Source organism: Anser brachyrhynchus (genome assembly GCF_964034855.1).
Source record: "Anser brachyrhynchus genome assembly, chromosome: 9".
Lineage (NCBI taxonomy): Eukaryota > Metazoa > Chordata > Aves > Anseriformes > Anatidae > Anser > Anser brachyrhynchus.
In genome coordinates, this window is record NC_137703.1 from 6442854 (window position 1) to 6456679 (window position 13826).

General features: G+C 38.1%; 1 protein-coding gene across 15 annotated transcripts in view; it reads left to right on the forward strand.

The window, feature by feature from the left end:
- NAALADL2 (N-acetylated alpha-linked acidic dipeptidase like 2) overlaps nt 1–13826 on the forward strand; it is a 438404-nt gene that overhangs the window by 31404 nt on the left and 393174 nt on the right. For all 15 annotated transcript variants that reach the window (XR_013954883.1, XR_013954884.1, XR_013954885.1 and 12 more), the window contains exon 2: nt 6224–6282. Coding sequence is in view for 3 of the 15 variants with exons in the window: in XM_080604229.1 (XP_080460355.1) it covers nt 6224–6282 (59 nt within the window). In the remaining 12 variants the exon portion in view is untranslated. The remainder of the gene's footprint in view (nt 1–6223; nt 6283–13826) is intronic.

Consider the following 13826-nt stretch of genomic DNA (forward strand, 5'->3'; position numbering starts at 1 on the left):
CTGCTAGATCTGTTATTTTCAGAGGCTGATAAAGAAATGATGGGAGAGATTCATAACTGCTTTGAAATAGACTTCCTTTTTGAAGCTTGTGTGCTGATTATTAAGGTGTGTGAAAGGAGTTTCCTGACCCATTACAGAATAATCTTTTGTCAACAGAAAGCATAATGCATTCTGATGACACTTATAATTGCAGTACTTCCAGAACAATTACCTTGGTACTTCATTTTCGTATTGTTGGAAATTATATTTGCATGTTATATTTAATTGAAAATGGCATGCTTTACTCTATGCAGATCTGGAAATACTCACTGGACTTAGCTTAAGAGCAAAAGTATATTTACTTCTCAGGTAAGCAAATATTTAGGGCTCATGGTAGGAGAAGGTGTTGTACTATCACTTTCATGTTGCATCCACATAACTCTACAGCTAAGTTTGTCCAGGTTACAGCCAGTCCAAGCAGTGGTGGATACTGAATGCTTTGCTGTTTGTTCAGCAAATCAGGTTCAAATGCTTATAAAATTTTGAATTGTGCCAGAAATTAACTTGTGGTCAGGTGTTGGCCTCTGTGCCCTCAGATTCATGTGCTGATATTGCCTTTTTTCAGTTAGACTGTACCGCTTTGTACCAGGGAGGTTCTAGCCCAGCAGTTCCACAGGAAAAGGAATTGGATCGTGCAGCTCTGAGCAGTTCTCCTTTGCTTTGCTTTTGCCACTCTTCTCCCTGCCGTGGACTATGATGAAACACTCCCTCTCTGACAAAGATGATCGAACTTTCTGGATGCAACTAAAGACACCTGGTTAATATGAAGTGACGGAAGCTGAAATAGGAAGAACGTCTCTATAGAGGATGAAGAATTAAGACAGTGGGGAGGTGCTTTGGCACAAAATACTTTCTCACAGATAGACTTGTGAGTAAAAGCAATATCAACAAAAAACTTAAAACGACGGCTGGGTGGGTGTGGTTTTTCTTTATTATAATCTAGTTTGTAAGCTAAAACTAAAACAAACACTTTTCCTGTGAAACTAGAAGTCCTCTGAGTAGATCTCGTTTTGTATTTTGAGGTTAAATTAACCTGACAAAAAAATTTTTGTGCTTTCTCGATTTGTAGTTTAATCAGTCTGCCTTGGAGAGAAGCCTAAAACTAATATGATCATCAGATGTGCTGGCTACACATTTTGGTTTGCTGGAGAAGAGGAAAGGGCAGCGGTCAGTTTGTGTGAGCAGGCTGGAGTGGAACTCCAGTTTGTATGTCTAGTGGGTGGTTGCTGGATGGGAACTCATTTTGGTTGTTACTGAGCTAGGTAGCAATCATTCAGTGCATAATTCATACTGAACTAGTCAGTCATCCTAATGTGTTAATGTCTATCTTCTAGGGACTAAGTTTTAACAAAGCAGTGTTTCTTCCAACCAATACATACTGCATTTTTTGTGTGCTCAGGATAAAACGTGTGTGACCTTGATTTAAAATAAATAATCATTACAAGATCAAATTGCATTCTATAAAAGTATACCTGAAAAGTTTAAAAATAATAATAAAAAAATTACTTCCTCCAGATGTCTGTTTCCTTTCTTTGCACTTTTAAAATTTTAAGCACGCTCTTTACAAGATGCTTAAGTTTTCAAGTCAAAGTTACGAGTTGCTTTAGCCAGGCTTGGAGTCTGAAAATGAGACCCAGACCAGGACAATAACAAAATGACACAAAGATTGACTGCACTGTACTTGCTGGATGAAGTGAAAACTGCTGAAATATTAAATCCTATATCCTGGGATTTCACTGCCTGCTGGAACTAATCTCATTAATTTAAAACCACCTGAGGCTTAAGAGAGATATACACTGCCGTGTGAAATTATATTTATCTCGTCCTGGGGGGAAATCCTTTTCCTCCCCCAGCTTACCTTACTTTTGACTTTGCCATTCTTGAATTACCAGGTCATTCTTCCCCCATGGGAAAGTTGCCATAGCTCACAGCAGTACAATTACTGTATCTGAAGTTCACTGCTATATAAATGCTGAGATCATTGTTCGTGTTTGTTTTCTTTAGGAAGTCATTTAAGACAAAAAAGAAGATTGGGTAAATAATACTGCCATACAATAGTTTACTTAAATACAATTGCCACTGAGTTACAGGAAAAGACTCTAGAATTAGGAAAATAGTATTTGGTTTCCAAAAAGTTTTCTTTGACCACTAGAGTCTTAAGAGGTTGAATAATTCTTGTAACTGGTGATTGGATGCAGAAATATCAAATGTGAAGATGCATTTTTTTTAAATCCAGTGGGTATTGTCAGTGAGAGCTTTGTAATCGTGTGGTTGATCCCAAATCTACATTCGGTATTAAAGTTCAACCAGTGGAAATCCTCCCATTGACAGGAAAGGACTTTAGGTGAGGCCTTATCTGATGTCCCTGTTAGGCTTTGCAGCAAGGCAAAGTGACCTTGCTGAAGTGTCTTTTACTGTTTGTCTACTTATGAAAAAAAATAAGTCAACTTTGAGTTATCCATTAAACAGCTCAAACACTGAAGGATATTAAGAACTTAATATTAAAGCTGAATTAACTCTTAAAAAAAAAAAAAAAAAAAGCTAATGGTCTGATCTGAGCCAGTATGCAAAAAGCCTTATGTATGCGGTGAACGCTTTTGCTTGGCGAGCCTGGCTGTCGGCATGCTGCTTCCAGGAGAAGGTTGCCCCGGGTAGAAGCGCGCTGGGGAGGAGAGCTGCCTGCGGATCTCTTGCAGAAGAGCCCCAACTCAGCATCCTCCAGCGGGCCTGTGGCTGGCACACCACTGCTGTGACTGGTGAGATGGCACGCGTGTCCTAGGGCAGGCAGGGAAACGGCGGTGCCAAAGTGACGCGGTATTTCTGTGACATCCAGTGCAGCTCAAAAAAGGGCTTGGGGATTTAAGTATTAAATGTGTTAAAGTTCAGTGCTAGTAGTGACTTATTAGCCCTAAGTCACCATGTTAATAGACAGCTGTTTAAAATGTCCTGCATTGATAGCTTATGTGTAGGGACAATAATAAATGCAGTTGCAATCGCACACCAATTAAAGTAATAAAGAGATAAGGCCCAGTTTCTGCCTCATCTTTCTGGTATGAATGGAGAGCAGGGTAGAAAAGTTGCAGTGCTCTTGTGCATCAGAACAGAGGATAAGATGAATAAAAGGCTAGTATTTCAAATCATCATGCACAGAGCAGAGGTTTGAGCCCTTATGCTGATAGAGTTCTGTACTGGATCCTACAAGGAGCACTGAATATTCATGTGAGCCATGAATAATGAACAGTGAGTTTGGGTAACAAAGAGCAGGTAGGATTAATGTTGTGTTGGCTTTTGGTAGGGGGGTTAGGATGGTTAACTTGTTTTTGTTTGGTTTGGTTTGCAATGATGTTATTTGTTTCTGTTTGCATATTGGAGCTTTAATTAGTGTTTGATTTAGCAGATTTTAATAACAGATGCATATGAGCTATAATATAGCTACCATTACCAGCACTGTTGGGAACAGATCGGGTCAATTTGTGCTGGAAATAATCAGGAGTATAGTGCTCAGGTGTTGTGACTTGCTCAGAAGCCTGCCTGAGCTCCTTGAGAAATTTGCAGCCGTTTTGGGGGTGAACTTTAATTTTATATGCAAGGCAATAAAACTTGCAAGGTAAGGTTGATAAACCATGATTGAAATGAAGTGAACTCTCCCATGTTTTAATGGACTTCGCTGTTCCTGTATGTGTCCCCTTGACATTTACTGACTCCAAACATTCAAGTGATCTAGCTCATTGTTGTCAATGTCCCGTTATGGAAAGTGAAGGGAACACAACGAAATGCATATGAGCAAATAGGAAGTGTATTCATGTGTCTGGGTAAGAAAAACATGCGTAATTTACATGGTCTATTTAATGCTGTTTGTGTAGTCTCTTGATCTTGTCTAGATGCAAGAGAATTTGGCTAAGTGGTTTTGTTTGTCTTACTAATGAACTCATTGGTGAAGGTATAAATGATGATGACTCTTCTATTGATAAGAATAGAGGTTATAGTGGAGTATGCTTGCTGAACTCTAATGTACGCTCCTTTTCAGTCCTGTGTAAATAGGTAGAGCATACTCTAGTTTATTTAGTGATGGGCAGGTTGTTAATTCCTTAAAATAGCTAAGGAGCAAGAACCTGACACCTTGAATGACTTATGTGTTTTCTTTGTAAGCTTGTTTCTGTTTTGTAACCTTTAAAACGTGGGTTTTATGAGTGGTATCATTAAAATTTATACTCCCTCTAGTATGTGATGTTAGTCATTATTGCTCTGCTGTGCCTCCCGATCACCTGTCTGAATTATAAAGCAGCCTTCCTTGGAGCTAAATAGTAAGGTTTTTTTCCCTTTCTAGAGTAAATGCTTGTTGACTTCATTATTTTTCATTGGTGCTCCCACACTGGAGCAGAGGTCAGAATCTGGCCTTTTCTGCTTTCCATCCAAATGTGAAAGGTTGCTGGGAGTAGCACTATATTTCGAAGAATGAAATATGAAAGGTCTTTTAACTGATGAGGACTGACATTAATCATCAAGTGCCACAGAACTTGTTTTGAAGTGTACTTTATTTTTGTTAACTGGGATTGATATGCTCAGTAGGTGACTTAGTGTTGTGCTGGGCTTTGTTATGCTGATTTTAAAATGTTTCAGTGAAAAGTGAATCTTTGTTGAGAAAGAATATAAGCTGATGTTGAAAGTCAATCAGGGTCCTTGCTTCTATCAGTGGAGGCTTTTTTAAAGACCTTATATACTGGAAACAATTGTGCAAAATACTTCAAAGTTATGCTTCTAGTGTGCGTCCTCAAACTGACGGTGCCAAAAAATATTTTCCTTGGAAGTCTCTTCCATACTCAGAAGCTCTGGACTTCTTTAGAAGCACCTGCATCATCAAATGAAAGTGTTTGAGTGTGGATTACTGCAGAGGTTGTGTTATGGTTGTCAAACAAAGTGCTTGGTAATGCTTTGTAGCTCCTGAAGATGAACTATTTCTTTTTTATATTTTTCTCAAAAATGAAGGATCTTTGTGTACAGTCTGTGTTGACAGATAGTCTAGCAGATTGTGGAATGGATGAAGTCATTGTAATCTCCCAGAACATGATTTAGTTTTCAGGGTTTCACACAGAGGGTAACGTGGAATTGTTTTATGAAACGCAGGCTGAGTAGTAGTGTGGAAATCTTCATGGTGTTTTACTACTTGAACTTGTCTACGTCATGCAAAAGAGGATTTAAGTTCTTCGTAGCAATTTCAGGAGAAGTGGGGTTGTTTTTTGTTTTACAAAACATGAGGCCGCCACGAGAGATTCAGTGCCATCGTGTAGTTCCCCTGAAAGGTAGCGTGTCATGTAGTGCTACGAAGCAGGTTTCAGCTGGGGGAAGTGTTAAAGGTGGAAAGCTTGAGAAGGAAACAACTTGGGGTGGAGGTATGTCAAGAGTAACTGTGCTTGTGTTAGGTCCTCGAGCGTGCGGCCTTTTCCTGAAACACTGGGTTTAATGCTGCACGTTGTTACAATTATTTACATTCCCTCCACTTCTGTTCCTGAAATAACTGCATTCTCAGCACTTGCAAGGCAAGTTTCCTGTCACATCACAATAGAGAAAACGTGAACGTTGGAGGCTCCTGCATTGAACCCTACTAGTGGTGTAATTCCTGGGGTGGGAAAGGCTGCTCAGGGGGCTTGCCTTCTCTCTTAATATCAAATAAGGTCTGCTTCAGGAGTCGTGTGCTACTACACATATGCTGCTGCCAGTCTTTCCTTGACGTAATACTCTGCAGTTGAAGTTTAATTTTGCTCTGTGCTACTTATTTGTAGGTAAAATGAGAACTTGCGAGAGGGCTTACCTACATAAATGTTAGTGAGATAGCAAAGAAGGTAGGAAGAAGAGCTGTGATGCTGATTAGAGGAGGCTGCGTAGAGTTTTTCATAGGGTTAATGCATTCCACATTGGGGGATAGAAGATTGAAAGTGAAGGGCATACTCCTTGTCGAAGGAAAGTGTTCGAGTGGTCCTAATACAGAATCTCATTAAAGCAACTGTCAGGATTCCTCTATTTTACCATCACCTCCCCTATTCTATAAGAGTCAGCTGTCGTTTTGAGTGAGCATACTGCCAAAGAGGCATTTACAAATAAATGAAAAATGTCACAATTGATTTTGCTCCTTTCAGAGTACTGTGTGTCAGCTTTGTCACAAACCCTTTGTTATTCTCTTTTTCAGATTTCTCGTGTGGACATTGGAAATAACTTCGGTTTTGGGCTTCTTTCTGTTGACCTGGGGTAAGCTCCCTGGGTTTTATGACCTCTTGATAACATTTGTGTACCAGTACGAGTTAAATAATATTGCCTTTTCAGTGCTTAGAAAGGATGAAATGCTAGAAATGCTTACCAATTACCTGGAGAATGTATATTAAAGCTGCGTAACGCAATCCACGCTTGAGAATTCTACTAACATAATGGTTTTATTTCATAGTTTCTTTTACACAGAAGTATCTGTGACTTATGGTAATTACTTGGCAAAATGTGCGTGTAGCAGTACTATCCATATAAAATACATATACCCACAATTTTATTTTTTTCTAAAGAATATATGCTTCCAAGTAGATTGTGTTTTTTCCTTAATTTTTATTTAAAATTTTTCATACTCTTTCAATGTACGTTATAAAGCTATTAAAGTACATATTGCTGCTTGTAAACATATTGAAAGGTAAGCTGTTTTGTGTATTTGCTGGCAGGGAAAGTAAACGTAATGAGTACTATCAATAAACCCTTTAAACACAAAAGTGTTAGCATAAGAATGGATATCTGTTGGAATTTCATTATAAGAAATACTTGAGATAATTTAAATACAGTGAACTACCTAAATTACTGGTCACTTTTGATTTTTAAAAAAAAGTCTTATTTTCTGCTTGAACTTCCTTTTTGTGATAACATTCAAAAACACATGCAGAGTTTTACTAAAACTGCCATGAAAAAGAACCATATTACCATGTATAGAACTGCCTGTGATCTTTCAGATAGGAGTTAAAGGTTTTTAATGACAAGCCTGCTGCTACTCTTAAGAGCAATTTTGGGTCGTCTTTGCGTTTTCTGTGATGTTCAGTAGTAAAGTGCAATTGTGTAAGAAATGTAACCTGCAAATGATAATAGAAAGAGTTTGCTACTTTCTATTACCTTTAAAAAGTAAATTCACACTGCATATGTTATGTAATGCTTTGGGTGAATATTTCTGAAGGGATTCTTCAGAAGAGATTCACGCATATTTTGCAATCTGCCAGACAGTGCAAGTCTCTATTTCAGTGCACATTATTTTTCTCTTTATGGCATATTTTAAAGTTATTGAAGCATATCACAATTGCTAATAAGACTTAAAAAAAAACACAAAACTGAAGAACATCACACTGCTGTCACTGTTGTACTCTGGAAACTCCTAGGGAATAAAGGAAGGAACTGGACTCTTTAAGGGAAAACTAAATCAGTGGATGGAGTTACCTTCTCATTATGCAGATTTATTTTCTATTCCTTATTCATTTGGGATTGTAAAGTAGCCTCATTAGCTCTGCCTTTAACACAGCAATGATTTCTTTGCATTAGTGTATGCACATTTGTCGGATGCTTGTGTGTTTTTAACATGAAAGTTTTGATCTTCAGATGGAAGACTACAGATATCAGTCATTCACAGCTCTTTTACAGCTCTGATATTACCTTTTGGCTTAATTAAAATAAAAAATGTGGAATTTGTTTTGAAACAAATTTAAAATGGTTTAAAATAACTATTAACTTTTCCGAATGCTTTTTCTTTTAACTAAAATTCAAAATATAAGTAAAACTACTGGAGAACATGCTTAATTCATACTTTGGACAGACTCTTCCCTATTTACGTGTTAGTACAAACTTTTTGACAAGGCTCTGTAAGGCAATCTCTAATATCCCATTATCCGCAGCGGGCTGCCCAACCTTGACTTGTTTTTCCTTTCTTCTGTTTGTGCTAGAATAAAATCTGAGATCTGAATCCAGTACAAAGACAGAAAATGAGTTCTGGCAGTGTAAAAACTGATAACATAATTTCATTGAATAGAACAGACAGTTCAAGACTGTTTGTGTAATTAATTATTACTGTTACTGTAAACAAAGAGAGGGAAGGAAAACTTGGATAAAACTGAAATAGAACTCAGCATTGTCAGCTCTAAACATCCCCCAGCCTCCTTCCCCCATATATTTGACTTCAACAATACAAGAAATTGTTTTGAGGTAAATCTAAATGTAAGCCTGTAGCATCTCAAATCTGTATGAGCATGCACTTATGGCTACAGCAATGCTGCTGAGAGAAATCTAGAGCACTTCCAGTCTGCCTCAAAACAGTACCGAGGTATTGGCTAAATATGATTAGGCAGATTTGCAGAAGCTCAGACTTAACCATCAGCAAATCTCTGCATGCAGTAATGATACTTAGCTTCATAATGTTGCTGACATTGACTTATCTCAGCCTCTTCTATTAAGCTGGGCATATTCTGATGTGTAGTTATGCATATGTAGATCTCTGCACTCCAGCTGATAGCATGTATAGAGAATTCCTTCTGGAATGGCCTGAATCATAAGATTTCTCTCAACTGCTGGATGTCCCTACAAGCAACTGATGAAATGTACTGAGCAGCAAAATTACCACGAGTTATATTCTAACTTTAGTGGGAGATTGTCTAAGATCTTCATCAAATAACAAATATGATGATGATAAAGAAGCCCATGAACACCACAGCTGCTTATTTAGTTCACTGCAAACTTGCAAGTAGGGAATAAGCATAGGGAAAGTCAAACCTCCAGGAAACTTATTTTCAGTCAGGAGCGAGGGAAGAAGGAATTGAACTGAGATCTGTGTCTCTGAAACAGTTTCTGTTCTTGCACTGTAAATTAAAAGGTTGAAACTATTACAAGTTCAGTTTAACTGTTTTTTTGTCCAGTAACTAGATTCTGCTGTTCATGATGACAGCAGTGATTTGTTTGGCATCTGAACCAAGAATATTCTTGCAATCCTTTTCATACAAAAAATGTCTTCTTCCTATTGAAATTAATAAGAAGATGGTATATTTCTGTGTCATGGGGACACACGGGTCTCGTAGTTCAGTGAGATGAACTGTAGACCCTTCCCAATCCCCAAATGCATGACTTCATGGCATAAGATGTCTTTTATATATAAGAAGAAAATGTAATTGAAGTGGGGGAGAAATAAAGGAGGATAACCTGGTCAAGTGGGAAAAGATGAGATTTGGAGGAGTTAGTATTCATGAGCTTCTTACTATTTCACTCTTAGAAGATCCATTTTAATGAGAAAGGATCCTCAGGTTCTTAAAATAGGCCAGTTTCCAGCACCTCTTCTCACTTGCGCTGTTACTCCGCTGACTTCAGTGATATCACTTATTGAATAAAGAAATGGTTCCTCACCTCTTTATATCCGAGGCTTAGTGCTATTGACTTCTTGGTGCTTCTAACCCTTTGTGCTGCTGCTGTCTTTTAGCTGTTTAAAAAAAATAAATTGTAATCTGTTTCCCTCTGAACAGTTTTGTGTAGATGGCTTGTAAATAGCATTGCTTCAAGTGGTGTAGGAGAATTCATAGCAGAAAGGACATGTAAGCAGAAGTGGCCCCCAAGATAATGCTAATAATTTGTAGTTCTTCATGACCAAGGCTGAATGAGTGGTTGTAGGTCATTTACTATTCAAACAAGAATAATGTGGTAAAACGAGTCTTACTCATTTTTCTTGTTATACAGTGGTCAAGCCTGAACCATGTAATTTTAGGGGGCTGGATAGGGTAAAGCTAATCACTTAATTGATTACTCTGTTTCCTCTAGTTGTAATGTGTTAACGATGGTCAAAGATTAACTATCAGAAAACCCCCAAAACTGTACAGGAAAATACCATGAAGTAGCTTAATGGTAAAATAGTTTAATTGCTGTTTAATCAGCAGGAGCAAAGGTGGGGAGGAAGCTCATTTTCAGCACCTACAGGTCAGCACAAGTCTTTAGTCAAAAGAGTGACTTGATATGTACGTAGGATGATCATCTATGCATAGTATGTATTTGGGAGTGGAGGAAAGCATCTTTGACTAATCTCCTCGAGTCATTATTTTAGCAAGAACATCTTGGGAATAGTTTCAATGCTCGAAAGTGTTAGCGGGACCTAATGCATTTTAATTTTTTTCCCCATGAAATCATAGTATTTGTTTAAGCAACAAATAACGATAATTGCTGCTGGGGCTTATTTTGCATTTACTAGAACAAAATGGTTTCAAACTTCATTCAGAATTGGTTCCAATGTGTGTATGCTTGCAAATGGACCTGTATTATGCTAAGAAAATCAATGAATTGCATTTGAGTTAATAGTAATGCTTCTATTTGATAGAGAAGTCCTTAGGCACTTTTGGAAATTTTAGCTATGATTAATGGTGGCTGAACACAACTCCTGTGACTTTTCTGTAGCTTTAGAAACAGGTTATGCTGATTCCAACAGGTGTTCAGTGGAGCCAAGATTTTACACACTGTCTTCCTATAAAGGAAGCCTCTATTCTCACACAGTGTGTTAGGGGCATTTTCTTATTTTTGTCTTTCCACAGTTTTGGGAAGTAATTTGGATTAATGTTCTTGATTTTTAACATTCAGATGTAATTCAGATTTTAACAATTGTTTTAAAAAAACAAACTTGCAGAAAGTAGTTTGTGACAACCTACTATACTGTATATATACTAAAATGACACAATTTGAACGGTGTTTTCATCAACAGGGATATGCTGCTGTGTTAAAGTTGAATCTCTCCATAGGGTATCATAACGTGATCAGAGGATCAAGTGTAATCCTTCAATATCGCATATTAATTCTGCAGAGGGTTGAATTAATCTTTTCTGACTGTTCAATAGTGTATGACTTTTATAGTTCTATAGTATTTCCATGAACAAATCTGTAAAGCAAAGTACAGTTTTTCTAGAACAGTATATTTATTTTATAAAACTCCTAAAAGACTCATACTTCTAGTGAATTTGCTTGTAGCAAACTGGAAATGAAAGTATTTATCATAACGTTCCATGCTACTTTTTAATTTTATGTACTCTGCCTTAAAGAAACTGCACAAAATATATGTCTTCTCGTGAGGATTGAAGAGTACTAGAAAACTTTTGTACCAACACAAGAAGAATCTTTCACTGCAGGTGATGGTGGGCTTTCGCATCCAAACCAGTAACGTGAATCAGCGATGTGCCTTTGCTGCTAGGAAGACCGATGGCACTCTTGACTGTGTTAGGCAAAGTATCGCAGTAGGTCAGGAGGTGATCCTTCCCCGCTGCTCGGTTTGGTGAGGCTGCACCTGGAGCACGGTGCCCAGTTCTGGGCCCCCCAGTACAAGAGAGACAGCCATACTGGAAAGAGTCCCATTCAGGGCCACCAAGGTGGTCAAGAGACTGGAGCACCTCTCCTGTGAGGAGAGGCTGATAGAGCTGGGACTGTTCAGTCTAGGGTAGAGGAGGCTCGGGGGTTCTTACCCATGTCTGTAACCACCTGAAGGGAGGGTGTGAAGAGGATGGAGCCAGGCTCTTTGCAGTGGTGCCTGGTGCCAGGGCAAGAGGTAGTGGGCACAGACTGGAATGCAGGAGGTGATGTCTAAACGTAAAGAAACACATCTGTGCTGTGTGGGGGACTGAGCACTGGAACAGTACCCAGAGAGGCTGTGGTGTCTCCTCCTTGGAGATCTTCAAAAACCAGCTGGACCCGGTCCTGATGACCTCCAGGGTTCCCTTCCAGCTTCACCCCTTCTGTGATTCCGTAATAAAACAATAGCTGTGTACTGTAAATTTGAAGGATGATAGTTCTGAACATTTCTTCTTCTGAGGTGGATATTCCCAAAATATTCTCAAAGCTTTGCTTTCACAAAAATCCACACAGTGTTTTATCTTGTTTTTGTTGTTTCAGTTCCTTTTGCGACACAAACTTCAAGTGTTCATTAAGCTTTTACTCTGCTATGGCAAAGACCTTGGGACTGCCCAACAAAAAAATCAGAAGTACAATTAAGTAAACATTAAATTTAAGCCCAGCTCTGACATTCTCAGTCAGTACTTTCATGATCTTATTAGGAGGTTACGTGCCCCCTTATGTGTTACGCTGCAACAGGCCTTTGGTTTAAGCAGTGTAACATAATCATGATTTAGTAGTTGATAAATGTCTAGAGTAGTGTGCAAAACAGTTTTTCAAAACTGCCAAGGTACGCGATCGTGGTTGGATTTGATGATCTTAAAGGCCTTTTCCAACCTAAATAATTCTACGATTACATTATTTTTATATTAATGTGAAAAACATTAAATTATGGAAGCCTAAGCAGGTGCTTTTGACCCTGCTATAGTTCAGGAAAGAGGTGTGAGAGCAATCTGACATCTCAAAGAAGAAAATAAATTGGAAAAAAAAGTCCTTCATTTTTTGCTACTTCCTGTATCCCCACAGGTTAAAAATGAAATAGTGGTTAGGGAAGAAAAGAAAGACTTTTTTTTCCCCCCAATGCTCTATATTTCAGTGATACTGGTATTCTTTTTAGCTCTGTCACTTAATGTTTGCTTTGTGCTTTTCCAGGGCCGAATAACAGTCCCAGGCAAAGACGGGGACTGTTTCCATTGAACACTTTAACACGTTTTCATTGAATACTTTAACTTCAGTTCTGATGTTCTCATGGGAAAGAATGGATAAAGTGCTCCCAGGGTGGATAGGCATTCACCTTCGAATCCAGTTCAGAATATGTTGCTTGTTAACTTAAAATTAAACTATCATCCCACCAGAAAATTTGCTCTGTACATTTTTATATGATCATCTGAATGGGGGAAACCTCACTGTTAACCTTCAAGAATGATACAAAGGCGATATGCAAGTTTATACATCTACATGACCATAAGTTATTCTTTAAGACTATATTACTCTAGATATGGCACCTCAAACTTCAAAAGTGTTTCCTTTACCTTAAAGCATGTGAAGGAGATGAACTTAATGGGAGAGTTTTGACATTTCTTTTAATGGAAGAAGGATCAAGCAAAAATGTGAGGTTGGAATGACATTAAGTGATTGGCAGTACTGACCACTGACCAGTAAATCAAACTGCAGTTAAAGCTCTTTAGTTAAGGCTTTATACAATGTATTGTCAGTTCTGTGGATTTTTTTTTATTAGAAATAATATGCTCATATCTATAGAAATAAACCATCCTTATCTTGGTGTGGTCAATGACAAAGCTCTGATGGATTTCAGCAGTGTCCTGAATCTACCTGGTGGAGATTCAGTTTATGTGTATACATACAGCACTACTCAAAGCAAAATACTTCACAGTTGCAGTATGAACACTTCAGTTGCTTTAAGATACCTCAATGCATTATTGAAAAGAGTGCATTTCCAAAGAGAAATATTTTGCAATGATTTTATTTTCACAAAAATGAAATCCATAACCAAGAAATGATGACTCAATATTTTTTAAACAAACACAAAACCCAACCCTCCAGCTCCCCTCCCTTGCAGAAAGTTGAACTTAAAAGACATAGGTTTCAATGCATTGTTTAGAGGCAGGCTCGAGGGACTTTTGAGGGTAGGCAGGTGCATTGTTTTTGGAAACTTCTCCTCAAGGGTTAAGTATTCCTATTTTTACCTCTACTCCTCCAAGTCCATCTGTGCCTTTTATTGAAATCAGCTGTGCCTGCTGTCCTCTTAAAACCCTCTGCCTTGGGAGTCACTGAATTTGTTGTAGACCTTATGAATTTGCTTTGAGTTGACTGAGTGACATTTATTATAAAAATAACATCTAAGATGCAGC